The following is a 26,981-nucleotide window of genomic DNA, read 5'->3' on the forward strand; positions in this document are numbered from 1 at the left end:
CCCGCCGAGGCTCCGCCGGGCCGGGAGGCAGCCAGCCCCCTCGCCCCGCCGCCTCCGTATTGCCAAAACAAGGGGAAGCTGGAGGAGGGGGCGGGGGGGGGGGATTTGGGCTAAGCCGCAATAAAACACATCGCGTCGATTTTAGCCTCCATTAAGGTCACATTAGCGAGCGGCGCTGGGAGATAAGCGCTGATAAGGCGCGGACCACCTAGCTCCTGCCCCGAGCCCCGGGGCGGCCGGGGGGAGCCGCTCGCTGCCCCCCCGACGGCGGCGGCCGCCCCGGGCTCCCTCCCGCGGCCCCGCCGGGCTTATCGGGGCGCAGCGAGCGGCTCTCGCCATTAAAATTCCAGGCGGGTGTTTGCTGATAGCCCTGACAGAGCCGAGCTAGTTTTTGTCTGCGTTGGGTCGGCATCTGCCGTGCCACCGAAATAGCCAAACCGGCCTATTAGGGGAGGCTGAATAAATAAACTGCCCCAGCGCAGGCAAGGAAATGAGGGGCTGAGATGGGAGGGAAAATAAATACAGTGGCTGGGGGAGAAAAGTGCTCTCGGTCGGTCACTATTTCTGCTCAATGCACAGGTTTATTCCCACCCTCTGCTTTCCGTGTTGCTGGTGTTGGAGGTATTGCTGCCTGCGGGAAATCCCTGCCAAAGCGTTGGCATCACGGCGCATTAGTTTCGAGAGCAAACTACAACTGTTTGCAATTGCTAGAAATGCCGAGGTCGCCTTCCACGCGAAGGTCTCGTGCTGGGCCCGGAGATGCTGCCTCCAGGCTGGTGCTGCGGTGCCACGTCTAAACGGCCTGTTTGGGCCTCAAAACACCCGAAGGCGAGGGCGAGCGGGCAGCAACGTTACTGCTGACGGCAGCCGGTGCCAAGGCAAAACGCCCGGTGCGGCGGTGCCCACGCCATCCCGCACCCGGCTGGGGTGGCGTCCGGCTCAGCCACGGGCTCTGCCAAAACCCGTGGACTGCTGCCGCGGAGGCTGTAGCCGAGTGTTGCGGGGGCCCGGCCAAGCCGAGCCGCTGCTCGCGTCCCGCGGCCCCAGGGCGGCGCAGCTTTCGGCAGCAGCAGGCCCCGGGGCAGGGGGGGCGTCTGGGGAAAAGACTGAGCAGATCTGTCATAAACGGTCATAAATCATCTGCTGCTTTTTGACTGGCAAGTTAATTTTATTACAGCTACTCAGGGACGTTACTACTCTTGCTAACAAGGTTAGGTGAAATCAGGAGAAAGCTGCTGGTAACCCCGTCGGTCACTGCAAGCGGAGGGTTTCTACGGCAGTGGAGCGACTGTATCTCTGACGTATCCGGTTTCCCGGCTGTCACCAGCGCTCCAGCAAAGCCCGGCGGTGCTGTCGGAGGAGCCTCCAGCCCCCCGGAGGTGCGTCTGCTGGCCAGGGAACGCTCGCCGCGACGGCCATCCCAAGCTGTCCCCGGTCCCCGCGAGCCCTCGCTCCGGCCTTGGCGCCCGGCCCAGAAACGGTCCGTCTGGAAACACTTCCCCCTCTCCGAACCCTTTAAGAGGAGAGTTTGCAGATGCCTGCTGGAACTGCAGCTGCACTTGAACGGGTCACCCGCCACCTTCCTCTTCCTCCTCCCAGCTGCTTTCCAGCTTCCTGGTTACTTTACAGCTCCCGTTCCTGCAGAGCTCGCTCGCGACCGCGGCCGGCTCTTCTCCGCCGTGCCGGGGCCACCGGGAGCCCCGCAGCCGGGATGCCCTGGGGAAGGGGCAGAGCCGGCGGCCGCGTTGCGGGATGGCCGCGTTGCGGGACGGCCACGTTGCAGGGCCGCGGGGGCGTCCCGGGCACGGCGGCGCCAAGGCCGGGCCGGGGCTCCGGTCGGCAGGTGGCACAAGAGCCGTGGCTGAGCCGAGCACGGCTCGCGCAGGCAGCGGAGCCTGCTGGAAAAAAAAGGGGGAAAGAAAAGAAAAAAGAAAGGAAGCAGCTTACCCTGAGGCTTGCTTAAGTTCAGCCGGGACCTTCACACTGGCGCAAACCTGGTGGAAAAAACAGCAGGGCGCCGGTTTGGGGCACTGCCGCCCCGCGCTGCCGGCACGGCCGGGCGCTCGGCGCCTCCATCCCTGCCTGCTCCCACCCTGCTCCGGCTGCAACCCGCGGTCCCGCGCGCTGTGCGGCCTCGGCGGCAGTGGGACGTACGCGGCGAGCGCTGCCCGAGTGTTATTTATTATTGCTTTTGACAGCCTCGGTTAAGTGGGCGGACGGGGCCTGGCAGCGCCGCTTGGGTTCGCTCTGTGCTTTGGAACGACCGAGCGCCTTACCACATGTGTTTGTTTTGCGTTGCATTTTGTTTTGCTTTTTTTCCTCTTTTTATTTGGAGACATTTATTTAAATTGAAGAAAGAGCACTTGGGAATGGGGCCAAAAAGCGACTTAAAATATCTGCGCTAAAAAAGCGCCTAGAACAAGGAGAATTGCTTAATTTTCCCGCTGATGTCACCCGGGGATGCTGCGCGTTGCAATTCTAGGCATGACGCTGTTTAAACAAAGCGCGGCCTCAAAGAATTCACAGGGCAGGGGGAAACGCATCATGCTTTATCAGCTATTGCATGTCAGAGGTTTCCTACTTGTCAGCCTACCCGCCCTGAAAATATATAAACTGGCTGTGAGCAACTTCCTGAGGCCGAGCCCCGAGCCCTGGGGAACGGGCTGAAATACGTGATAAAGCGGTCGGAAGGCGACTCGCAAAGGCTGTTTGGTGTTCGCGTTTGTGGCGTTCGCTTTGGAATTTTATTTTATTTTTTTAACTCATGATTAATGATATAACCATCAGTTCCAAGGGTGATCTGTGTAATTTTCCACTTTCAGCTAAAAAGCTGCCAAAAGGAAGAGCCTCCTTAAAAACGCCGGCGCGGGGACGTGTGCTGGGGCCTGCTGGGCGGGCACGTCCCGCGCCGGGCGTCCGCGCTGCACCGCGCTGTGCCGCCTTCTCGCCCGCGAGCAGCGCGCCTGCCGCCCCGGGGACGAGGTTACCCACCCGGCAGGGACGTGGCGAGGCTGCTCGACGGCTCGCGCAGCGGCGCCGGAGCGAGCCCGCGGTGCCCCTTGCTGCGCCGACGCTCTGCTGAGACCGTCCCGGCTTCGGTGCATGTCAGGCGCCCCGATGTGGTCGCTGCTGGTTTCCGCAGATGCAAAGCTCCCAGTATTTACTTCTGCGTTTCACGGTTTTCAGGGGCTGTTCCTGCGCCGGAGCGCGGTTCGGCTCCGGCCACCCTCCGGCCCCCGCCGTCGCCGCAGCTGCCAGGCAGGTGCAACGGGTGCAGCGGGGCTCGTGCAAACTCGTCCGCGCGCACGAACGCTTCGGAGAAGGAATCGGGGTGGAGGAGCGACAAACTCGGGAAAACCCGCCTGCTTCTCCCGTATTGGTTAGGTTATTTCCGTTATTTTTTTCGTTTCAATCTTTGGCGCTTGGGTCGCGTCGCCCCCCCGGGGGCTCTGCTCCGCGCCGTCGCTGCAGGAATAAATGCACGTTTAGGGAAAGCTCAGAGGGTCGTTTCCCACGTAATTAGCCACGAGGGTGAACTTTAATACCACCGGCAGCCCAGGCGCACGCGAGCCGTAGACAGCGGATAAAAGCGATTCTGAGAGACACATGCGAAGCAGTTAAGCAAACAAATCTGTAGACAAAGATTTTTAAGTCCTCCCGGAGTAACTGCTAGAATTAATTATCAGCACAGCAATAAAAATAAATAGCTGTGCCGGATCGTGCGCTTTCTGCGCGTTCGTGCTGTCCCAACTCCCCAGCTGGGCGCAAGCTTGCGCTGCCGTGCGACTGTCCGAGCCGGGCGCCGCTTCCCGGCCCGGCCGCTGGCGCCTGGCGCAGCAGCCCGGCCAGAGGAGAGCAGTGATTTGTTTCGTAGCAAAAATGCTCCGAGCGGAGACAAAAAAAATAACCCCGAAGACAAGTCAAAGGACCCAGCTGGTGTTTTCTCCCGGACTGGGAATGGAGGGACCCCCGGTTTCCGTAAAACGCTTTGCCTTTCCGTACCCGCTCGCTGGCCGGGCTCGGCGGTGGGTGCCCGGGCGCGGGGCCGCCGGACAGCCCGGAGGTGCGTTCACCTCTCTGAAAATAATGACGTATTTCACCCCGGGTTATACAGGTTTTGCTAGTTTTTCCGGCTGTCATCTAGTGCGTATTATGTGCAGTATTTGGTGCTCAAGTGCGGCGGAAGGGGCTTTGCGGCCCCCCACGGCCTGCCGGGATCCGCGGCTTCGGCTTGGCTTTCCGGAGGAGGAACCCGGCTTTGAGAAATAGCAGTTTGCGTGTCAGGAGCTCGGTGAGGAAAAGCCGGCTTCCCGGGGAAGCGGGAATTTGCTGCAAGGCCGGATTTTGCGCGCCTGCCTCGTGCCGTTAACACGTCGCCGAGCCCGCGGGAAGCGCGCCGGACCCCGCAGCCGGGCCTCGCAGCGGGAGGGTTTCAAATAGTGTATCCCCCCCCCAAAATAAATAAATACCCGGCAGCGTCACTGGGGCCAGGTGCCTCCCACGAGCTGTACGACCGGCTCGACCGCGTCCGCGCGGCTCCGCGGGCCGCGGCTGAGACCGCCGCACTTCGTAACGCCGCCCCGGCGGCAGCCTCCCCCCCGTGCCGCTTTTCCTCGCTTTTCCCGTCTGGCCGGGCCGGCTGGGAGAAACCGCTGCCGATTCAGCCCCTTTGAACCTGTGTTGTATTTTTAGCATCCTATTCCGATTTTTTTCTTTGCTTTTGTTTTTTTTTAGCTTCGTCCCTGTTCCCGGTCACAGCGGCTGAATCACGGCAGCGAAGACAATGTCCTTTATTATAGCGTGGAGGGGTTTTTTTTGTTTTTTTCTGCTTTTTGTTTTTCGGAGCCCGCAGGAGGCAGGAAGCGCCGGCTGTTCCCAAATTTCGCTGCCAGCCGCTCCGTGCCGCGGCACTGGAAGTGGCCACGCTGCCCTCGCGGGCACGCGCACGCGCTCCGGCCTCGGCACGGCCGAGCAGCAGGAAGGGTGAGGGCCAGGAAAAGCCCAAAGGATTTTTTCCCCTTGTTTAGTAATGAAACTTCAAAAAAACCAAACCCCCAAACCCCTTCAGACGAGCCCCAACAGCAGCGCGGGGTTTCCTCAATGCAGCTGTCTCGTTAATCTTTATTCTTTCCTTCTCTTAAACAAGTCTTGCTCCCCGATGATGGGGAACGCAGCTTTTTAAGTTTTGCAATAGCTTTTGAAGCAATAAGGCTGAGTTAGTCTGCTAGTCGTCTTCTGGTGATTAATGTACTTTTTTCTGATCTCCCACTAGAAATTAGAGCTATCCTGAATGAAGCATAAAGGCACATTTCCACGCACATCAAAGTCAAAAATCGAGATGCTTTCTCTTCCCTGCAATGCTGTTACAGATGCCATCATTAAAAAAAATGCTTCTGCCTTAATTTTACTACCAGTAAAGTGTAAATTATATCTCATTTAGACTATGAAAGTGAGGCACTGCAAGAAATGTATTAGCGTGGGGCTTTGCAGCTACTCTCGGATGCCGTGGGGCCGGGATCAGCGGTGTTGGTCGGGTCAGACACGTCCAGAGGATTAATTCTGGCTGGAAGAAGCACTACTCAGCGCGGCGGTGCAGGTGCCAGAAGGCAACGTCGGGCATCATTCACTCCATACTTACCCCCTTTCTCTTTTTCTTTAAGCGTCACTGGTGACCAGGGTCAGGAGAAGACCGCTGTGCGGGATGAACCTCCGGCTTCGCATCTGCTGCGCGGCAGGATTTAAACCCGAGATATTCAGCACCCAGAGCAGACGGAAAAGTTAGGACGCCGGGACGAAGGTGAGTGCAGAACACCTCACTTGTTGGTAGCACCGTGATCAGCAGGGGCAGCACGGTTCAATGAAAGAGTCAGACACAAAAAAAACTTAAATTTGACATTTTATTTCATTGCAGAAGAAAATCCAACATAGGCTTCATTATGTTATGCATCTTTAATTATAAAAATAAGCAAAGAAAATAACTTGCATCTTTCTCATTACTATGATATGTTTCAAATAACCTTTATATGAACACACTGAGCTTTAAAAATGTAATTTAAACAATAAATAACGACATATACCAGATATGCTCACTGTTTATTCCAGTACTCAGCAAAAAACAAAAAAACCAAACTCTCTCCCCCCTCTAGGTATCTTTAAATTATAAATACATAATGCAAATTTATAATGGCACAAAACATCTAAAGTGCAAACAAATCACAATGAGAATCATGCAAACATTTCTAGAGAAGCCCCTCCCCGCCCCCGAGAGAAATCGTTTTGCAGTGAACGCAAGATTAAAAAAATAAAGCATTAGAGATTAAATAAAACGTGAAATAGCTGGACTTTAATATTGAGAATCGTTGCCCGTCCGCAGGGGGGTCGCGCCCGCCTAATCCAACCACCTAGGACCGGGCGTCCTTGCTAGGCCGGGCAGCGCCGCTGCCCTCCGCTCGCTAGGGACAGCGGCGCCTCGGGCTCCGTGGTGAGAGCTGGGCTTTGGACGTGATGGATGTGTGCTTGTGGCTTCCTTACTCTTTTAGCATAGAAGGAAAAAGAAAAGTGACATAAAGCAGCAGCTCACAACCCCCGCGGCGCCGCTGGGGCTCGGCGCGGCGCGGGGCGCTCGGCGCGTCCCGGCTCCCGCCAGCACAGGCTGCGTTTACCCCCGATACTGGAGCAAATCTAACCAGGGGAAACGCTTTTCCCGATCCTCTTCCCACCCATGTTAAGGGGAAAGAAAAAGGTTAAATTCCCACTGGAACAGAAAATTAATTACGACAAGCCGAAGAGACAGGGGTTGGGGTGGCCGAACCCTTCCCCCTCGCCCCGTCGGACTCGATATACCTGACTGTGAATGAAGAACGAGCTACACTATTGCGCCTTGCTTGCTCTGGACTGCGCGATTCAGAGTATTTAAACAAAACAAAACAAAAAAACCCCGAAAACCTCTACCGTCAGCAACATTTTTTGCCGCTTACAATTTTATGACAGCACTTTTGGGCTACATTTAATGAAGACAGCAATATTAGAAATGCTGCCACTGCATCTGGTTTCAATGTATTAGCAGCAAGTTATTGTTTAAAGGCTTTGTGGTTTAAAAAAAAAAAGAAAAGTTATATTGCTTTAGATTTTGAAAAGAAAAATAGATCCCTCCTTTATTAGCTCCCTACCTAGTCGAGCAGGAGTCGCCCGCTCGGCAGCCGGCCGCGAGCAGGTCGGGTCGGCGCGCGGCACGGCCTGGCCGATCGCGTGCCGCGATGCGGCTCGTCTCGGCTCCCCGGAGCCCGGCCGCGCTGCCGTGCGGGAGGCGCTCGCTGCGGGGCATGCGAGGAGGGGCAGGCGCCTGCCCCACGCGCCCCCCGAAAGACGGGCACAGCCTCTCGCGTTCGGGGTTTGAGACCGCTCCGGCGTTTCTCCTGCCTTTCCCCGGCAATCGCCTTTCTAAAGGGCTCTTCCCCGCGGCGGCAGCCCTGCGCTCCCGGAGCGCTCGTCCGTCGGCGTTCGCTAGCTCTGCCCCGGGAGCGCTACGGCCTCGCGGCCGCTCGCGGCCCGCGTTACCTATGAGAAGAGGTTTGTTTCTGGCCCTGTCCGAATCGTTTCTGTCTCAAACGTCTCTCTTCCGTTATAAAAAGGCCACAAAGTAGAATGTGAACTTTCGAATATGACAGAGATACTGTTTCCAGGAAAAAAAAATAGCTAACTTACAAAACTAAGTTTATGCAATAAAGTTATTATATTCTGCTCCTTTTAAGCAGACTCTCGTGGAATTTATGTACAGTACATGACAGATTTTAAAACTATTTATACCACAGTTAGCGCAAGACCTTTAATACTCTAGTCTTAAGAAAGGGTTTGTTTTTTGTTAGGTTTCTTTTAAAGCTTTAGACAGTTAAATACAGTACATAGATGTTAGCTTTTAAATGCAATGCAAGATTATGCAACCTTCTGACTAGCTTTAACTATAGACCAGCACCTCCTTTAATGATTTCCACAGTACAAAATGCTCCTCTGCTGATCTGGTGGTGGTGGTGGTGGGAGGGGGGGTTGTTTTAGCTCATTTTGCACTGTGGTGCCAGGTCACGGTAACTAGAACCATCCACAGCTAGCGAGTTTGGTAAATTAACCAGCTAGGGGAGCCGTGTTGGAAGGGTTAGGACTGTACGACACTAAGAGACCAGGAATATGACATTCATATTCGTCCATGGCCAGCACAGATTCATAACACGAATTCCATTGCCATCTTCAGGATGTGCAATAGTTGTTAGTGCATCTATTGTCGCCTACCAGCTTTCTACGAGGGAGAATAAAGAAGCTATTCTCCGTGGTGCCAAATCTCCAGACTTCAATGGTGTTAGCGCTACAGTACGTTTAGGGTTTGGTGTCTGAAGGCCTGACTACTGTATGGTTATATTTAAGACTAAGATTGTTTTGGATATATTTTTGTGGGGGAAAAGAAAAAGAGATGGAGACACTTTGACGGCGGGAAAGCTGAGACACTGAACACAGATCCATGCAAAAGTTTGTTCGAGAGGAATAGAAAATATCAATGACTAAATCTAAAACCAGTTCCTAGTTGTTATTAAAACTAGCTACAGTACACTTGGTTTGGGTGCATTACTCTTCTAGAAGAGAGACATCAGCTTTGGTAGCGCTTAGCATCCCTTACACACCCATTGGCGCGCCCCGGCGGGGTTACGCACTTTCGGAAGAGGTGCGCTTGGCATGGGCCGGGACGGACCCCTCACCTCGGAGGTTCCTGAAGTAGAGTTTTAGCTTCTGAGGCTCAGTGATACGTCTCCTGGTGAAGTCCGCTCGCGGGTGGGCTTGAGAGCAGTGGTCCGTCTGCAGCAGGTGGAAGAGGCTTGCCATGTTGGGTCCAATCTTCTCCATCAAGCTGTCCTTGATGGTGTTGACAGTCTCTTCATCACATTCCAATAAGCTTCTCACTAGCTTGTTGTAATACCTGTGCAAGAGTTACCAGCTGTTATTCAATGCATCTGCCAGCAAGACCAAAGAAACAAAGGAAGAGCTGATCCTGAGCCCGGAGAACCACCAAAAGTTTGAGAAAATCAGAACTGTTAAGTTATTTATGGGGTGTTTGAGATTGATTTCACCATACACAACTTGCGTATTCTCATTGCACCTAACAGATGCCTTCGTCTCGGAGATGCTGCGCCCCGATGAATTCGTGACATGTTGAAGGAACATAACCTGGCAAACTTCTGCTTTAGTCGTCTTAAGCGAGCAGCTGCCCCATCTAGGGGCATGACTTATTTTGATGGCTAGAAGCATGACTTATTTTGATGTCACACTGATGGAGCGGGAAGCAGATAACAGCGAGTAGCTAAGTCGAGGCAGTAGCTGGCTTAAGGGGGCGTTTTACTCTCAGCTAAACAAGCAGGGTTTCTAGAGCTGTAGGAAGAAAAAGAGTTTTGCTGCATCTTTTTCCAAGACAGGCAGACACTGCCCATCCTCAGGCAGGATAACAGACTCAGACCACTGGTCTAAGCCGGTACGACCTTTCCTACAAAGGGATCCGCAATCCCTGTACTTCTCAGTACTTCCAAGGAGATTTGGCAGCATCCCCTTCCTCCCGCCCTCCGCTTTCATGCACAGCCTTTAGAACGGGATCGGAGGAGGAAGAAGCTGGCTCAGGGCAAGCCTGAGAGCCCGACAGATGCACGTATTCACTGGGGACAGATTCGGAGGACATACAGTCAGTTGTCACTTCCAACAAGCTGACCATGCATTAAATTACAGCGAGGACCTTATGCTCCCCCTGCTCTGCGCCTGCCGGCTCCGCAGCCGGCTGCCGCGTTTTCACCTCCCCGCAGGCCTCGAGCACGCTTCCCTCGCTCCAGGAGGGAGCCAGGAAATTGTGCTGATCTGTTTCCCCAGCTCGGCTTGAATCAAGCGGAGAACAGTGCTCCGAAGAGCGATCCTCCCCTGGGCTACGGCGCCAGCGGCACAGCTCCGCGCGCACGGAGAGCGGAGCTGGGCGAGCGCGACCATCCCGGACCAGCAAAGCGGTGAGAACAGCTTCCTAACGGGGAGAAAGCTGGGAGAAGAGGAGTAGTTCCACATCTGCTGGACTACTGCTGCCTGCAACTTCTGGGAACTTATTTTAAGTCTTTAAGGTCATCGTGACATTTTTCCATAGGCGCACAGAAGAGAGTAACCTGTGGGAGGAGGAGGGGAAGGAAGAGGGAAATGAGAGTTTGCATTCAAACTCCTTTCCGAACTCTCGGCTCTGGCCTTTACAGCAGTCTGCGGAGGTCAGGTGAGGTTAAGGTTTCTGCTGCACTTAAAAGTAAAAAAAAGCCTGGGCGTTGGCACGCTGGAGCCCGGTGCAGCCCGGCACTGCTAATACTGAGGTTTGAAGCATGCACACGGGATGATGATGAACACATCTGTGCAAGCCATGCATCCAGCTGAATCAGCCTGCCTCTAACAAGACTCTGGAAACATTCAGATGCTGGGCTGGGCTGGCTGCAGCTACTTCGCAGAAACGTAGCGTGTTGGTTTTCACAGTTGTAAGTGCAGTCTGACTGCTCGCTAACCTCTTGCGGTAGCTAGACTAAGAGCAAAAGCAAAAAGCCTTTCCTTCTGCACCGCTCCTGCCACGAGATTAAATCGCAGGAAGATGCTATGACCTTTAACTACTTCCCCTCAGAGTCGCAGGCCAAGTGGCACATTCTTATTCTGCGGCTATGTTGGGACAGGGGCTGGGAAAGCAGGATGCTTTAGGAGACCTTAACGTAAACTATTAGCTGGGAAATCCTGCTGCTTTTGTTACTCAACATGTCATAATATCCTCTGGCTTGGACGCGAGCCGGCGGCCGTGGGGGAGGAGGGGCCGCCGCCGCCGCCGCCTCACGCGCCAGCCGCCCCGGCTCAGGCCTGCGCGCTCGCGGGCACCGTCCCGAACACGCGTGACGGCGCCCGCAGCCTCCCCGGCGCGGGGGTCCGTGCGCCCCCAGCGCTCCCGCAGCCGCCCCAGGGGCTGCCGGATTGTGCAGCCAGCTCGGTACGTCTTCTTGACCTGGGGGAAGCTATACGGCGACAAGGAGCCTGTCTAGACCCAGCCTCCGGGGGGGAAGGGGGAAGACGGCAGGGTTTTACTCCCATCACACTAAGAGAGTGATCTGCGCACAGGTGTCGCCAGGCCAAGGAGGACGGACGGAGGCTGCGGCTTGCTCATGAGCCCTCGGGGGAGAGCGCGGGCAAACCTCTCCCACATCAGCTTGGGAAGAGGGGGAAGGACAGAGGGAGAAAAGCCCAGTTTCAGCCCCGGATTTGATGGGGGATGAGTTCACTTACACAGCAGCTCCTTCCTTGCTTACAGGAATTGCCTTCCCACAGGCGCAAGTTTCTGGGTATAATAGTCTGCAGCAGAGTTTTCTGTCATAAATTCATGCTGGTCAGAGATGCAACCTCTATGCATCTCCGGCAGCCCCACACCAGGAAAAGTCTGTAGGGTTCAGAGGCTTCGAGAGTTAAGCTGGTCAAACAGCTTCCTCAGAGGAGCTCTAGCGCTCGCCGCAGCCAGCCAACATGCTAAATTGCAGCTTGGTCTGGTTGCACTCAATTTCTAGAGCATATTTACTCAAACTGTTCGAAAAGATCCCTTTTATCCCAATCACAAGACTCAGCACTGATTGTTCCAGGATTTAGAGGAAGAAATCTCTGCCCTGCAGCGTGACTGCGCAGACTGCAGCAGCTCCCTGAAGCCTCCCTCTCTGCCTTGTCCTTGCGGGGGGGGACAGCAAGGCAGGGCACCTCCGGGCTCAGAGGAAGGCACCAGGCAACAGTGCGGCTTGCCCATTTCTGCAGGCAGCCTTTGCTATCGAAAAAGAAACAGGGGTGAAAACAACCCCAGAAGAGATTGTTAAGAACACCCGATTCTCCCTAGAAATATGAAATCCTACTGGACTGTGACAGAGTAAGGTTGTAGAGGAGCCTGTGAGCTGGTTCCCTTTTTCAAGCCCTCCTAGGTCTTTGTGTTACCACAGTAAGTCACAGAGCAAGGTCTCAGGTACTAGGTGCCAAATAAACAGAAAAAAGGACACAGCCCTAGTCTGAAGAAGAGAATGAAGTTGTAAAAGCTTGAGAAGCTCTTAAGGGGTCTATATTACCAAGACGCTATCCTAGTCAAAATGGTTTGATATTTAAAAGCTCTATTTAGCATTATATTGCATTCAAGCTAAAAGAACTATTCTATTTAAACAAACTCCAGGCTACGAAGTAATGCATGTCTAGTTAATTTTACGTTTCTTCCCTGGAGGTGTTTATGAGAGTATTTACCAGAGAGAGAATCAGAAGAATGCTGGTAAAACTTAACAAGAATTTGAAGAGGCAGAGCGTATTATTTAGGCTAAGCTATATTAGGGCTTGCAAGAAGTTGGACAACTCACTTCCTTTCATTTCTTTCTTTGTGCTTCACATTTTTTGCATTTGCTATCTTTTGGCTCTGGAAAGCCCCACGTACCTGTTTGAGAACTGATTTGGAAGCTGGACAACTTCGGTGATTGCTTCGGGGTTCCGTTTCGCGATGCCACACATGTCCAGCTTGCTGTAACACTCCTCCTGCACTTCCGAGATCATTCTTTGGAAAGTGGAGCACCTCCGGATGGCAAGGAAAACCTTGGATGTAACTCCATTTGCAATGCACTTCAAGCTTTCTTTCACAAAAGCTTTTCCCTGGAAACAGAAAAAAAAAAAAATTGCAACACAGTGCACAGAAAATAAGGTATTATCAGATGTGCTGCTGTGGCTGGCTGCTGCTATTAGACCTGCTGGAGGTCACTTACCAAGCACGACAGCCAACTGGCCCCAAACGCTCGTGCACAGTTATATGCACAGCAGCAGTCAGCAGTTTTCGTTGGGATGCACGCCGTCCGGAGAGAGAGAGAGAGCAGTTAGCTCCTGTTCCCAAAGGGTTTAAGCAATGGAAATCTTTGCGGGAACAGGCCTACAAGTGCCAGCATCACAGATGGGCCAATTCTGCCCTCCGTGAGGGGGCTGAACCACCCACTGCATCCTGGGGATTTAGCACAGCTGGTCTTCTGGATCTCAAGATGTTTTAAGTGCTTTCAAGTTTGTCTCCAGGGGCGAGAGTGAAGGGAACAAGGTGGCGTGCTCATTTTGGGAAGAAAGCATGAAGAAAAAAGAAAGTACGCAGAGCCAGTCCTCTGATACTATCCTATTTATTCTGCTGCGAGCGCCTGCAGCTCCAGAGAGGCTGATCTGGCTGTGCATTCCCAGGCCCGGAGACTTCCAATTCAAATCGCATGCCTGTGCCAGGTCACACAGTCAGAAGACTTACTTTGTTAGAAGAACGTTTATATTTCCTCCTGAAGAGGAAACTTAGCTCTCCGCCCCACAAAATGTTCCCTGCCAAGTCCTCACACATAGCATACAGTATGTGGAAAATGTACTGTAGAAAGTATCCCTGAAGGATGCATTATGTGGCCAAAAAACCAAAACCATGGCTCACAGGAGTATCTAAGCGGCAGCAAGGGCTGTAAGAAGCTAAGGGTTAAGGCTGCACAGAGCTCACCTTCATGAGACCAGAGAAATTACGGCTTCAATTCAGCAAAGCATTTAAGCACGTGTTTTAGTGCCCCAGGACGTGCAAAAGTGCTTTGCTGAATCGGGGCATGAAAAGGAAGCTCTAAAAGAGAGAGATTATACTTGTCCCATTGATGTTTGCACGGTACCTGAGTGTCGAATTTAGCAGCGCTGTACAGGAAGGACTTGCAGATGTCGTACATGCCATCGGTGTCGCACGTGGAGTTCTCCAGGCAGGCGAAGGCGCCGCAGCCCACCTGCAGGGCGCTGTTCAGGCAGCGAACCACCTCGGCTGCAGAGAGAGGCACGGGTTACGCGTGCAGTGCTCCCCTCCGCGCGGGGCGGCGCAGCCCACGCCGTAAAGCCCGACTGTAACGCGTACGCCGAGTCCTGCCCAGCGGCGGGTGAGCGGCAGCGCTCCTGCTCCTTGGGGGCTGGAGGCAGAGGGAAGGAGGAGAGGCCAGCGGCACTGCTAAAGCAAGTCATTAACTTGAGTCACGCAACAGATCACTGGCAAATCCAGGAGCAGAAGCGCTAACGGTGAAACCTAGCTGTTGGAGTCAGCTACGTACCGATTAAGAGATAGGCGGCACCCGATAGCCTTTGGCTACATGGGGCTTTGCAGGCCCATCTCAACCCCCTTATGACTGTGCGCTTTCACAGCCTTATCCTTGTTCAGAGGTCCTTTAAGGAAGCCAGAAGTAATGAAGCCGGACCCATGAAGAGCTCCGGCCGGTGAGCTCTGCTCTAAAGCCTTAGACCGCGGGAAGGGCAGAGTGGTTTGCCAGCCTCCAGCTTGCAAACAGCATTTGAAGATGAGACTGGGTTGATGGCGATTGCCACTAAGCTCGCGTGAGATTTGCAGTTATTCTGAGGAAGCCCTGCTTTTGCTAGTGTTGGAGGTGTTTGGGTTGTTCCAGAAAAGGAAAAGTATCTAGAAATAAGATTTTAGTTTGCATGTTAGTTATTAGCACTACAAAGGAGTTAAACGAGTAGCTTGCTGCTAAATACTACCATGGTACCAGCATTTTGCAAGCATAGCCAAGAAAGGTCATACTGCCAGAGATTTTCAAAGAGAAGGGACACTCAGCCAGAGAAAGTTAAGGTAATGGAGATGACCATGTATAATTAAAATCACTGAGGCAGTAGTTAGTCTGAACAGGAGGGTATCATGTCATCCCATCTTTTTGAGTGCAGATACTATGCGTTTTAACAATGAATCAGCAGTATTGCCGCACTACTGCCCTGAAGTTAGCAGGGATTAACCTTTTTTGGTAAGCTGAACATCTGTCCCCGTATGTGTCTGTGCAAGGCATATTCATTACTTTTGCAGATCATGTTACGAGACATTCTTTAGGAAGAAATGCAAACCCAGTGTCTCGCAGCAAGGTACGAGCTGTGGGAAAAGTGAGGATTTGCATTTAGCCAAAGAGGACACACCTTATTAAGAACTAAGTCTTAGCCTAGAGACGTATCTTATAACTAGGATCTTTACGGAAAAGAAAAAAAAATTCACCCCCTCCTCCCCCTGCCATGCTCCGCTGTTGCTTACGTGCCCGAAGGGAGAAATATTTGGTAAGATCATCCTCTCCCCGGTTCATAACCTCACCATCACACAAGTCATTTCCATAATTATGTTTCCACAGGTTCAAATCATAACTTTGCTTTCAGCAGACTTAGTATGCATTAAGCTTTTATTGTTTTAGGCACAGTGCAAGAGTGAGACCCTATGTTTCTATAGCAACCAAATACAAAAGGAAATTGAGCAAACACCCTAGTATAATGCTGCAGAGCCTTGCAGAGCTAAAATAAGACATCTGTTAATGAGCTCCAAATTAGAGACCTAATATCTTTTCAGTATACGAGGAGACAGATTTTTGATTTCCATTGTTGAAGACAATGTGTCCAACTTATCTAAGCATCTACAGCGCACGGAGTAGAGACATCCAGCGCCGACTTGCCAGCAATTTTTTTTGTCCATTGTAAAAGCGAGTTTGCTAAATGCCACAATCATATTTTTATGGTACCATCTAACTGATAGCAATCAGCTTCGGAAAATAAATGTTAGCAGTGGACAGTTTCTAGGTTACTGCATTCTTCCAAGTGGCATCTCTCTCGCCCCCCTCTCTGAGCATACAGATGTTTGGCAGAACAATGGTTCAATCAAATTTCCAAGGATTTTATCAACTTCCTCGTAAGCAAGGAATTTAACACCAAAGTATAATTGCAACGGGAGAAGAAAGAGATGCATGCAAGCAGGGCAAACAAAAAAAGAAGAAAGTGCATGGAACTCATTTAGGAGACGGGGGAGGAGGAGGGAGCAGGGATCACATCCTGCGAGCAGCTCGCCCGCTGCTCCCCTAGCCCGCTCCCGAAACGAGGGGGCTTCTCTCGCTCCGCACCGATACGCTCCCGAACCGGCCCCGTGAATCGGTACTCGTGCCTACCGGCCGCCAAGTTTATAAGCGAAAAAAAAGCCGCGAGCGGCGGCACGGCGAGGGGAGGGCGGCGGGCGCGGGGCCGGGCCGGGCGCGCGGCGTTACCTGAGTTCTGGGCTGCGACCCGGGCTTTCCGGGGGCTCACAGAGTCATTCTGCTCGGCCTCGTAGGACGCGGACGCACCGATCACCAGCAGCAGCAGCAGCAGCAGCGCGGACTTTAGGAGCATTCTCTGACAAGTTTCCGCTAAGTGTGGGGTTTTGGGTGGGTTTGGTTGGGTTTTTTTTTTTTTGGTGTGTGTGTGCGTCTCCTCGCTCCCACTTCGGCTCGAGCAAAGACGTGGATCCGGACGGGCGCTGGCGGCGAGCGACGAGTGTGCCGGGCTGGGGAAGCGCTGGCGGCCGCTCTGCCGGCCCCGCTGGCTGCCGCTCGCTCGCTCGCTCGCTCGCTGGGGGACCGGCCGCGAGCCCGGGGCTTTTATAGCCGGCCTTATCGGTCCCCCCGCGGGCTGCGGAGCCAATCCGGAGGCGCTGGGCACAGCCAATGGCAGACTGGACTCATTCAAGCCCCAGAAAACTGCAACTTCACAGGAAGAATATTTTCCAGCCAATTAAAAGTACCTGCCAAACAACAATAACAGAAACGTTAATCGCCGGCGCGGCCGGGGGGGGGGGGGGGGGGGGGGGGGGCTTCCTACTGCTGATGGAGCTCGAGCTCAGCCCCAAACCTCTCCCCCCCCCCCCCGTCACCTGCCCTTTAAGAACAGGCATTTTCCCAGGCATTTAGCAGGGTTGCATCAGCCCCGAAGGAGGGAAGGGCAGTTTCTCCCAGCAGGTACGGGGGGGCTTGGGGACGTGCAGCCGGGGCAGCCGACACGCAACACCCCCCCCCCCCCCCGGTGCCCACACCCGTGCCCCGGGTGCTGAGCCCCGGCACGCGCCTCCCTCCTCTTCCTCGCGCGACCACGTTCGCAGCGTTGTGCATGCACGCCTCGTACGTCGGCGCAGCCTCGCTTTTACTGCTTCAAAGTCAAGCTCAAGAAAACATTTCTAGGTTGCTCCCCCCCCCCCAACTTGCTTTGCAGACTTCATAAGGGAAGGGGGGGGGGCAGAGGCACCCTAATGCTCGATCTGATCTTCATTTTAATATGCACATAATGAGGATTAACACACGGGAGGACTGATTTTCCTGTATACCAGAGACAACTTAAGGCTCCGAGTATTTAAGGGATGAAGGCATAAGCAGGACTGTTACGTCTTAGCGCTGAAATGAAAGCAGGACGGCGCATGGAGAAAGAAGATATACAGATAAAAAGTTACAAATTCCCGCAGTTTAGAGTAAGTCAGACTTAGATATCAAATATTACTGATCAGGGAGATGAGATGATAGCTCCCCTTGGATCTTGAGCATCTGGTTAATTCTGATCTGAGCCATCGCCACAATCTTTTCTGTAGGACAAACACTATCATCGTCTCCGTGATGCAGGACAGGGAAATGGAGCTCACACCGTAGATTCAGAAATACGGCCGTGTTCAGAAGTTACGTTCAGTTTACATGAACCAGTTCTACCAATACGATTTAAGCGGAGGTGCAAAACTCATCCTGTGTGCATTCATTTGGGTTTATGAGTGGCCGAGTTAAAAATATATATATAAAAAAATCAATAAGGAAGCAATTTAAAGGAAAACAGAGGTAACTTCTTCCTCAGCAGATCTCCAGAAACAGCGTCCACTGGTTTCCTCTCATTCCTGTCTTTCTTTGCCCAGGCTTGACAGCTCTAGCCGTGACACCGGCACCGGCCTGGTGGCTGAGCCCACCACGGCGCTGCCATCGCCTCCGCGCGCTTCGGGCCGCGCGGCCCCGCTCTCGCTGGCATATTCGGTGTCGGCTTCAATTGGAATTGGAGCAGGAGCGAGGTTGTGCTCCTGCCTTCGGGTCAAAATAACAGCTGTGCCAGATGTTCCAAGAACATTCAGAAAGCACTCAAACAGAAGGGTTTCGTGTTTTGTCTCAGTGCTGTGACACTGAGCCAATTTCATTAAAAAAAAAAAAAAAAATTAAAAAAAGAAAACACCCAACCCTCCAAAAGCACTGTGGTTTCTCTACTTAATAGGACCAGTCCAGTCTGCAAGTGAGAATAATCCCACAGGGTTTGATTCTGATTAAAATCAAAAGCAGCTCTGGCGTTGACTTCAATGGGGATGAATCACTATTCTATCTACGTCCCATTTGGAGTGGAAGCGTTGCATTTTCCACAAAATTGAATTTCAAACTCAAATCTGATTCCTGCCCCCCCCCCCCCAGCCACCAAGGTGAACATTCCTACTTTTTTTTAACGTTTCAATCTGAAGTAGTTTGCAAAACAAACCAGGTTGCCCTTGACCTCCAAGCACATACGCATCCTGACTGGAGTCAAACTGTAAAGAAAAGTTAGAGAGTAGCAAGTAGTTTATATAGGTAGCAAATTCCTCGAACACGTTTTCTGTTCTTTCTCACATCTTTATTCCATGGCTGAGTTACTCCTTTAGGGACACCCATGCTAGTTTTAGCGTTTGTACCTGCTGTATATGTTTAAAGCAACCAGTTCTAACTACGACCATCACTAAAAGGTGAGTAACTGTAAGATGAGGCTGAGTCAGGCAAGGGAAGAGGCGCTGCACTACAGTGTGGCACACTGGGTCAGGCCACACGCGAGCACTGAAACACCAGAAAAATGTCATCAAGCCTCCAAAGAGACCTGGGAAGATAGTGCCTGCGCTTGAAGAAAGCGGGAGAGCGAAGCAGGGAGCGAAGGACCCGCACCGAGCTGCTGTCAGATGCGGCCGGAGACTTGAACAAGCATTTCTACGCGAGACACTTGGGCCCTGTGGTCCCAGAGCACATCGCCGGTCGTTACCTTGCGCACCGGAGGCAACAGGTATGAACCCCCCCCCACCACCACCTCCATCTCACAGTCACGGTATGGGGACAGAGGAGTTTTGTCTCATTTTTTGTCTTTTAAATGGGGGAAAAAATTACCAGTGCAGGACCCACGGGACTGTGGGCAGCTCAGTGGTTTGCCTGCTCCAGGGTCACAAGCTGAAGACCATTACTAGAAGGTTTAGGGACACAGCAAGAATACCCATGATGGGAGAGGATTTTCCCTGAAGATCTTTCTCATCTGGTCAGTTAATAGCAGCCCTGGAGAGTAAAGAGCACCAGGAGAGAGAGGAAAGAAAAATAAAACCCCCAAAAGCAAAAAACCCAGAGAAGGTCCAGTCATCCAGGAGCAAAGGCTTCGCACAAGCTGCGAGGCAGAATTTCCTCCCTGGCTTCCCTAACAGGTCAAATGCTGCCCCGAAGCACAGGGGTTTCTATTGCAAACCTTTGTCTTCTAGCTGATACATATACGTGTGTGTGTGTGTGTGTGTGTATATATATATATGCATAAAAGAAATAAAGAAAAAGCCACGCTTTGCCGCGAGCGAGCCGGCTCCGTCCCGCCAGCCGCAGCCGAGCGCTCCCGCGGAGCTGCCTGCGCAGCGCGCACGATGATAGACCCGACTGCAGCGCGCCAAGTTCGCTCCCGAGGCGGCAAGATTTTGTCAAACCTCAAGGAGAAATATGGGGAAGAAGAAAAGATAAAAAAGGACAAAGCGAAGCGGGGAGCCCCGCGTCCGGCCCCCCCGCCGCTGTAACCGGATCCCTGCCCACCTTCCCAGCCCCCCGGCCCCGCTGCCGGAGCCTCCCCGCGCTCCGCTCCGGAGGGACGTGAGCAACTGCATCACCTCGGGAGTTAGCAACGCTCCGCTGCTCCCCCCGCACGCCCGCTCCCGAAAGGCGGCGCGGAGCGGCGACGCCGGCGCACACACGTACGCGCCCCCAGCCCTTCCCGGCGGCGGGGAGCGGGATGCCGGGGACGGCAGCGCGGCCCGGGAGCCACCGGGAGCCACCCCGCCGTGCCGGCTCCTCGGCAGGCGGACCTCAGCGCGGCGCCCCGGTTCGGTACCGGCCCCGCGTCCGGGCCGCCACCCCGGTGCGTCACCGCGCGCCGTCTGGATGCAGTTGCCCATCGTGCAGTTATAAACCAGGAGTAGCTTCAATTACCCTGACAGCATAAAAGCAAAGTAAGGGAGAGGCTAAGCAGAACCTTTTAATTCGCTTAGCCCGAGTGAATAATGCCGGCTGCGCCGGTGGGAGCGGTGTCAGAACTTGTTCCAAAAGGCAGGATTCAATTAAAAAGTTACCTGGGTGTCTGCCCCAACACGGCCACTCGAATCCGTCTGCAGGCTTCAGCCTTCCCTCCGCGAACCTGGCAACAAAACCCCGCCGCTCGGTGTTCTTCTGTCAAACAAAGGGATTTAATATCCCTGGGTTTTATGTAAAAGTCAGGAAAGGATTAATTGTGTCATGATCACTGTATGTTTAAGGTAAAACTGTTTTATGACCAACATAAGGTTGCAACTATTGTCTCATGCTGTGTTTGAGTTAATCGCTAACGTAAATGAAGCCAAGGAAAAAGACTTCTCATATTACTTTATTACATGATTTATTCACTTCGCACAATTTGATTTTTTAATAAAAGCAATTATGTAGTTTAGTATATTTCTGCTGGGCTGCTTTTGTATCTTGTAAATGCAATGCATGATGAAAAGCGATTATTAATAATAGCCCGGTATTATTTGAAATCCTATGCTCTAAAGCCCGAGTGCCTGTTTCAACGGGATTTTGATTAAGACCAAATGTGCATCACATATCAAATGCACGAAGAACTTTCAGCACTCGCTGCCGGGTTCTCTGGCCCGGTCTGGTCAATGGAAATACTCGTCTGGGGAGGGTAAAACAGCCCCTAAAGGCAGCGCTGCGACGGCCTCATGGTTTTACCCCTCTAAAACCAAACACTGGGACCAGCGACTTGTACCTGCAGCGTCGGGCCAGGGCGGTTGTTCCCACCTTCCTCTCCAGCAGCTAAACGTGCTCTTCGCCATCGGAGACTTAAAGCCCTGGTGGGAGGGCGCTGGTGGCCTGTCCGTCCGTCCGTCCGTCCGTCCATCCGCCCGCAGGCACGCGGTGGGCTGCGGAGGGCGCACGGGGCCGAGAGCCGGCTCTGGCACGCAGGGACCGGCTGCTCACCCCACGGAAAAGCGTAACAGAGCCAGAGGCGCCGGCGCAGCGGAAGGGAAGGGGGAAGCACCCCACATTTTTAGAGGGCTCGTGTGCCCCCGGGTCCGTTTTCTTCCTTGCAGCCAGCAGTTCTCCAGGGTGGCTGACCCCAAATCCACCGTTCCTGTGGCTGCAGCAAGAGTTAGCTCCAAACCCTGATTTCGAGGGGCTTTGGGCAAGACCTTTGCTCAGGGAGCACCGTATCTCCATCAGACTCCCATTGCAACAGTTTTTGCCACAGAAGCAAAAAAAAACAACAACAAAAACCCACTTGCAAAAAATATTTCCCTTCCCCTGCTCCAGAGCCTGATGACACTAGCAAATATCTAAATAGTTTCTTGCAAAGGCTTGCCTTAACCAGAAAGAGGATCTCTCATTAAAGCATAAAATTAAACCCTTCAGAACAAAGCTATCGGCACATTAATATGGAGATTCTGCCTCACCCCCCCTTCATCAAAATGCATTAGCCCTTCATGTGCAATTTGCATTGGAAAGCGTAGGAGCCACATAGCATTAACAGCTGTGAAATTGGTGTCATTCTTAAAGGTTAAAATAAACCCAGCTATTCTCTAAAGCTGCCAAGCATTTCTTTGCAAGATCTACGGCCAGAGCCTCCATGAATCATGAATTTGCTTTTTTGGTGTGCTGTGGAAGAATCCTTTGCCGTTTGCAGGGAGGCAAGAGCGTTCCCTGCTCAGTGTCTTGCAGGAAAGCCTCAGCACTAGGTATGCGATAAGGCAAGCAGGAATTATCCAGCAATATACATTTTAATTTGCACAGCAGCCCTTTAAAATTGGGAACTGGTATGGCAGCCTCCCCACTTTACTCTTGAGAAAGTCTCTTGAAACTTTTCTAGCCAATGGTTACAGGAATTCATTTTCCAAGAGTGTCATTTTGTATTTTTTCTTTTTATTACTATAACAAGGCACAGATCTTAAAGTCAGTATATTAAACATTCTGGTTACCCTACTGACCAGAACATTTAACATGAGAATCATTCTTTCCCCATGATTTTTCAGAAGCTAGAGAGATTATTCTCATGGAAAATCTATTAATTGCCAAGCCCTAAATAACAGTGTCTTGTTAAATAAGAGGAGTGAAGTGAGCAGGGCATAACTGAAAACATATAGATGCAAATGGGAAAGTTCCCCTTGGGATTGCGTCCCCTGGTCTCCCTGCCAGACACTGACTTGCAGAAGATGCAACCCCTGGACCGTGGGGGCCGAAAGTCCCTTGCAGCCACTGTGCTGCCTGGATTTGGGGCTGGTCGAGAGAGTGCAAGGACCTGATTACACTTTTATGCATTGCTTCAATTTGCGAGTGCTTATTTCCAGCCAGGGCATGGAGTACTCTGAAGTGCAGACTCCTGTATGCTGTCGTCCCAGCCCCAGCCCTGAAATACTCATATACAACCAGCAAAGTGCTCTGTACCCGTGCAGCCCTTGGAAAGCGAGGACCTGCTCCATAAACCACTGCTGCATCCCACAGGCGCGCTGTCTGGGGCTGGGAGACACAATTACTTCCATTGACTTCGGATTAGATCCTCAGATTGAAATGTTTTGCGGAATAGACATACATAAGGGTATTTTTAGAAGAAGATGAAAGCCAGGGACATTTTCCATATTTCCTCGGGGGTTCCACATCTACCATACAGGCCATTTTTCTCCCTTTACGGTTCCTGGCAAAACCCATTGGCTCAGCAATCAGTATCTCGGAATAAAAGACACCCCCTGCATCCTCAGCCACCGTGAATCCAGCCGCACTGGTTGCGCTTCGTTCCTCTCGGCAGCTTTACCGTTCGGCACGCGTTAGCGCCGAGCGCAGCGGCAGCCCCAGTTCACGCGGCAGGTTAAATCCCAGCAGCAACAGGCCTCGAGCGGTTTGTTCGCAGCCCGGCTCTGCCTGCAGCCTGCTGTCCGCCCCATCTGCTGCTTTGGATGGCAAACCCCGAGCGCCGCGCGATACGCGGGGCTGCGCCAGTCGCGTGCATCGTCTGGCTGGGGTTCGCTGCGGGCTGGCCTCCGAGGGAGACGCACGTTTCGGCAAGGAGCAAGGCTGCTTTGCGCAAAGAGGCTAGTCAGCACCCGCGATCCTCTGCTTGCCGATCTCCTTCGGTGGCCTTGACCCGACCGGCGCGTTTTGTCGCTACACCTCACACCAACTTTTGCAGAAAAAGAAGCAGGGAGCTCTGAATAATGTATTGTGGTTTCCAAGCCAGCTTCTCTCCCCCCACCCCCTTTTTTTGATCAAAACTGAACTTAAAATAGAAGAGGAAAAGGGCTTGCATAAATATCTGACAGCTGCTCCGAGCTTTCTCGCTAGCGCAGTAACATATAGAAGAGCGAGGAACATGACTTTTTAGCTTAGTCAGAAGACCTGTTTTGGCCCTTTTATTAGGTTAAGAGACAGGAGAGGTGTTAGCAAAGTAGCTAGCAAGATGGTGTCTAGGCAGATAAGTCTCTAAAAAAAGGAATCTAGGGAGACAGGAGGAGACCAAGGGAAGAGCAAAAGGATAAAAGACACCAGGAGGAAGGGCAAGGAAAAGCTCAGGCGAGGCTTTCTGCCCTAACTCCAAGGATGGTTCATATATCTGCCTAGAGAAATTTCATCTCCACCCATCTCCTAAGCGGGTATGCAATAATACAGAAAAGACGACAGCGCCAGTGGCCATGCTTTTAGAACAGACCTTTGCCTTTTAATAGCCATTCACTGAACGCGAGAAGAAAATGGATTTCACAGAACAGAGAGTCCCAAATTCCCATTTCCTGCACGGAACACTGTCAGGGCAAACACGTGAACATTAGGGAGCACGTAAAGGTAAAGGGAGAAGAAGTGGGGCTTTGAGAGAGTTAACGGTCCTCTCTCAGTAGCATCCTCAACATAGTTCACTTTTTGGCAGCTCGTTCTGAACCAGCTCTGAGAAATAGAGACATCGCTGAATGGGACAATCAATTTTCACGGAAGATAACAGCCCGGACAAGCGCGCGTTATCTTCGGAAAGAACAATCCCTTTGTAGTCCTAAATTAAGATTTGTCTTCCAGATTGCAGTTGCATCAGATGGAAACTAAAACCAGATCAGCCACAAATTGATTGCCTTTCCTAATCATCACTTATCTGGTGTTCAGCCATAAGAATAAGCATCTTCAAGGCCTTATCTGAACTAGGAATTTGCCCCAGTTCTAGTCAGCACGTTTAAAGACTGGGCTGGGGAATTCTCCTTCGCACCTTCCAGCACCGAATGGCAGTGTTGCCCGCTGCAAACGCCTGGATGTTGCAGGTGTAATCTGGGAAACACCACTGCCCTGGATCACAGTTTTAGGGTTAAATAGAGCAAAGGAAATCTTTTATCCTCATGGAATGCCTGGGAGGTCGACACAGAGACTTTAAGGCCCGGTCCACATGGGCATGGTCCTATCAAGCAACCAACATCCCAGCTAGACCATAAATAAAATCAAGATTTTGGTCCTGCTCTGCCTCTGCAAAACAAGCCAGGATGATGCCCAGCACCCTCATTCCAAGATTAGCAGAATTTAATCTTGCATGCTTTTCATACAAAAATTCAAGACGAGGCACTACATAAAACATGAACGCGTTGATTATGGAACAGCCAGGGAAAGCAACTGTCTCACTGGTAGTGGTGCCAACCTAGACCTACCAATCAAAGTGTTTTTCCAAAAACAGAATAGTAATTTTTTGGCTTTTCTCTTCTACAGGAAAAGTGATCAGAATCCTCTCAAATATATTAGGAAAAAAAATCAAAAAGACAAACAGAAAGGCACCACCAAGCAACCCCCTCCACTAAGTTTATTTTAAAAAAAGACATTTGTGAAGTCTGCCATGATTTTCAAATCCATCCTTAGTAATTTTAGCCTGATTGCTTAACAAGGTGACATTCCTACAAGTACAGTGAATGTGTATCTGTGTGCACGCACATTTTTGATCATTTTAATTCTCTGAGCACCTTCAGCTATATTTGATGGAGAAATAAAGACCTCAGAGTCCCTCATCCACCCCTGCTTTGTGAACATCAGTTGCTAGAAAGAACAGTTGTTGGAGGACAACCCTCAAGCCCACCCCACCCAAAGCCTGCGGTATCTCATCACCCCTTACTGGATACCAGGGACTACATGGGGGAAGAAGGGGGAAGGGAGATGTCAGATGCCCCAGTTGTGGGAAAAGCTTCAGTTGCCCACAGGCCCCAAGCCTGGGGGAAACCAGGCTTTGTTAATCCCGGCGCTCGAGGAAATACTGCCTCGTTTTCCGAGGAAGGGGCCCCTTTCCTGCCAGCTGCCGTCCCGCTGTGGGACGCGCTCGGGGGGTCTCCAGCCACCGCTGTGCAGGACCCCACATACACCATGCAGCACCCCGCCACCCACCAAGCGCTCAGTCAAGACCTGACCAGACATGCTACAGATGTAATCTGAAGTTTAGTCTCTTGTGATATTTAAGCCGTGGCTGACAAAGCCTGAGAAAACTGGAAACCGACCTGCGCTATTCACAAAGACGGGCTGAATGAGCAAGTTCGTTCACTATTTTTATCTTGGTTCTTCCACTTTTGGCCAATCTGTTTGGAAATTCCCCTCTTCCCCCCAAGTATACCCTGTCCTTCACTACAGTGAACGTGCTTTCCATCCAATGGCTTGGAAATCTCGGACATTGCCAGCTTCCCATAGCCGGGAGAACTGTGAGTGGGGTGACAAGGCAACGCGGCTGGTATCCAGCCCATCCCAAAGAGACATTGCTCCATCGTAATGAGATTCCCCTTGCTGCCAAACAGCGAATCCCAGAGAGTTTGGTAAAAGTTTTTAAAGCTTTAATCATGTTATACCAGGAAGCTCCTCATTCCTCAGCCCAGATAATCATTTGTCGCCGGTGAGACTGGAGAGATTAAGACATCTCAGCTAATGACGCCTTGGTGACACAAGGAGGTGTCCCTGAGGTGCCCGTTATAGGGGATTGGGGGTAATATTCTGAGGGATTTCAGAGGGATCCTGAAGCTTCCTGTTAACCAAAGTGTTCCTGCAGGAGGAAGGGGCCTGGAATAACAAATGAAAATTGCTTAGACATTTCCCCGAGAGAACACGCACATATGGTCTCACTTCAAACGCTCACTGACAGGCCCTGGACGCAGGGTATCGGAGCTCTTCCAAAGCTCCAAAAGGAAGATTAGCTAGTTAACAGCATTTCATACGCCGCTCAAAGAGGCACGGGTGCAACAGGGTAACCCAAGGATCCATGCCGCAGGAATCGAGAATCCTTTCTTGGGGGCTGTTACGCTTTTGGGGCCACTCCTGGAGCAGAACAGTCTAGCCCAAAGTAGGGAACAATAGGGGAGGGGGGGGAGAAAAAAAAGAAATCAAGGCAGGAAGCTTTTGAGAATGCTCTAGTTCTAAAAATAGCCCGGAGTTTTGGTTATTTTCGTGTACAATGCCACCAGGCAGCCAGCTCGCACAGCAAAATCTGCAGACTCATTCCCTTCGCACCAGCTCTGCACTTCAGCGCGGCTTCCGGGAATAAAAGTGCAAATTTGGGCAAGGATGCAAAGAATGCAGCGTTGCTCAGACACTCTGGTTATGAGAGGCAGTGGAAGGCCCTAATACAGGCACAGAATCCCATCTAAATATACAGGCAGAAACTGAGAATAGCCTGCGACAGCCCCGTTCCAAAAGCCCACTCCGAACTCCGCGACTTCAGCAGGCTGCGGGTCGTGCCCTGTCCCTACCCACGGGCACGTTAAGCCGGGCTGGCAGCGGCCCTTTCCCACCCGAGCTGCGCAAGGGGCAGGCAACGCCTCCAGGAGCCTATTGACTTTTCAGAGGCTACAAGAATAA

General features: G+C 52.2%; 2 protein-coding genes and 1 long non-coding RNA gene across 3 annotated transcripts in view; 1 reads left to right on the plus strand and 2 right to left on the minus strand.

The window, feature by feature from the left end:
- The window catches only part of NKX2-6 (NK2 homeobox 6), a 3,729-nt gene extending 2,818 nt beyond the window's left edge, over positions 1 to 911 (minus strand). Inside the window, exon 1 of the mRNA XM_026081689.1 lies at positions 907 to 911. Within this exon, the coding sequence (XP_025937474.1) occupies positions 907 to 911 (5 nt within the window). The remainder of the gene's footprint in view (positions 1 to 906) is intronic.
- Positions 912 to 1,816: 905 nt separating this feature from the next.
- LOC112973688 lies at positions 1,817 to 7,750 on the plus strand. Its single transcript, XR_003256048.1, has 2 exons — positions 1,817 to 3,379; positions 5,661 to 7,750. It is a non-coding gene; the product is annotated as an uncharacterized LOC112973688 (long non-coding RNA).
- An 83-nt stretch (positions 7,751 to 7,833) lies between these two features.
- On the minus strand, positions 7,834 to 16,607 carry STC1 (stanniocalcin 1). Its single transcript, XM_026081850.1, has 4 exons — positions 16,113 to 16,607; positions 13,719 to 13,861; positions 12,488 to 12,699; positions 7,834 to 8,962 (listed from the first exon to the last, which is right to left on the minus strand). Exons 1-4 carry the CDS (start codon positions 16,234 to 16,236, stop codon positions 8,692 to 8,694), a joined length of 750 nt encoding a protein of 249 aa, XP_025937635.1. The 5' UTR covers positions 16,237 to 16,607; the 3' UTR covers positions 7,834 to 8,691.
- Between the last annotated feature and the right edge of the window lie 10,374 nt (positions 16,608 to 26,981).

This window comes from Apteryx rowi, unplaced genomic scaffold (assembly GCF_003343035.1).
Source record: "Apteryx rowi isolate R43461 unplaced genomic scaffold, aptRow1 scaffold_56, whole genome shotgun sequence".
Taxonomy (NCBI): domain Eukaryota; kingdom Metazoa; phylum Chordata; class Aves; order Apterygiformes; family Apterygidae; genus Apteryx; species Apteryx rowi.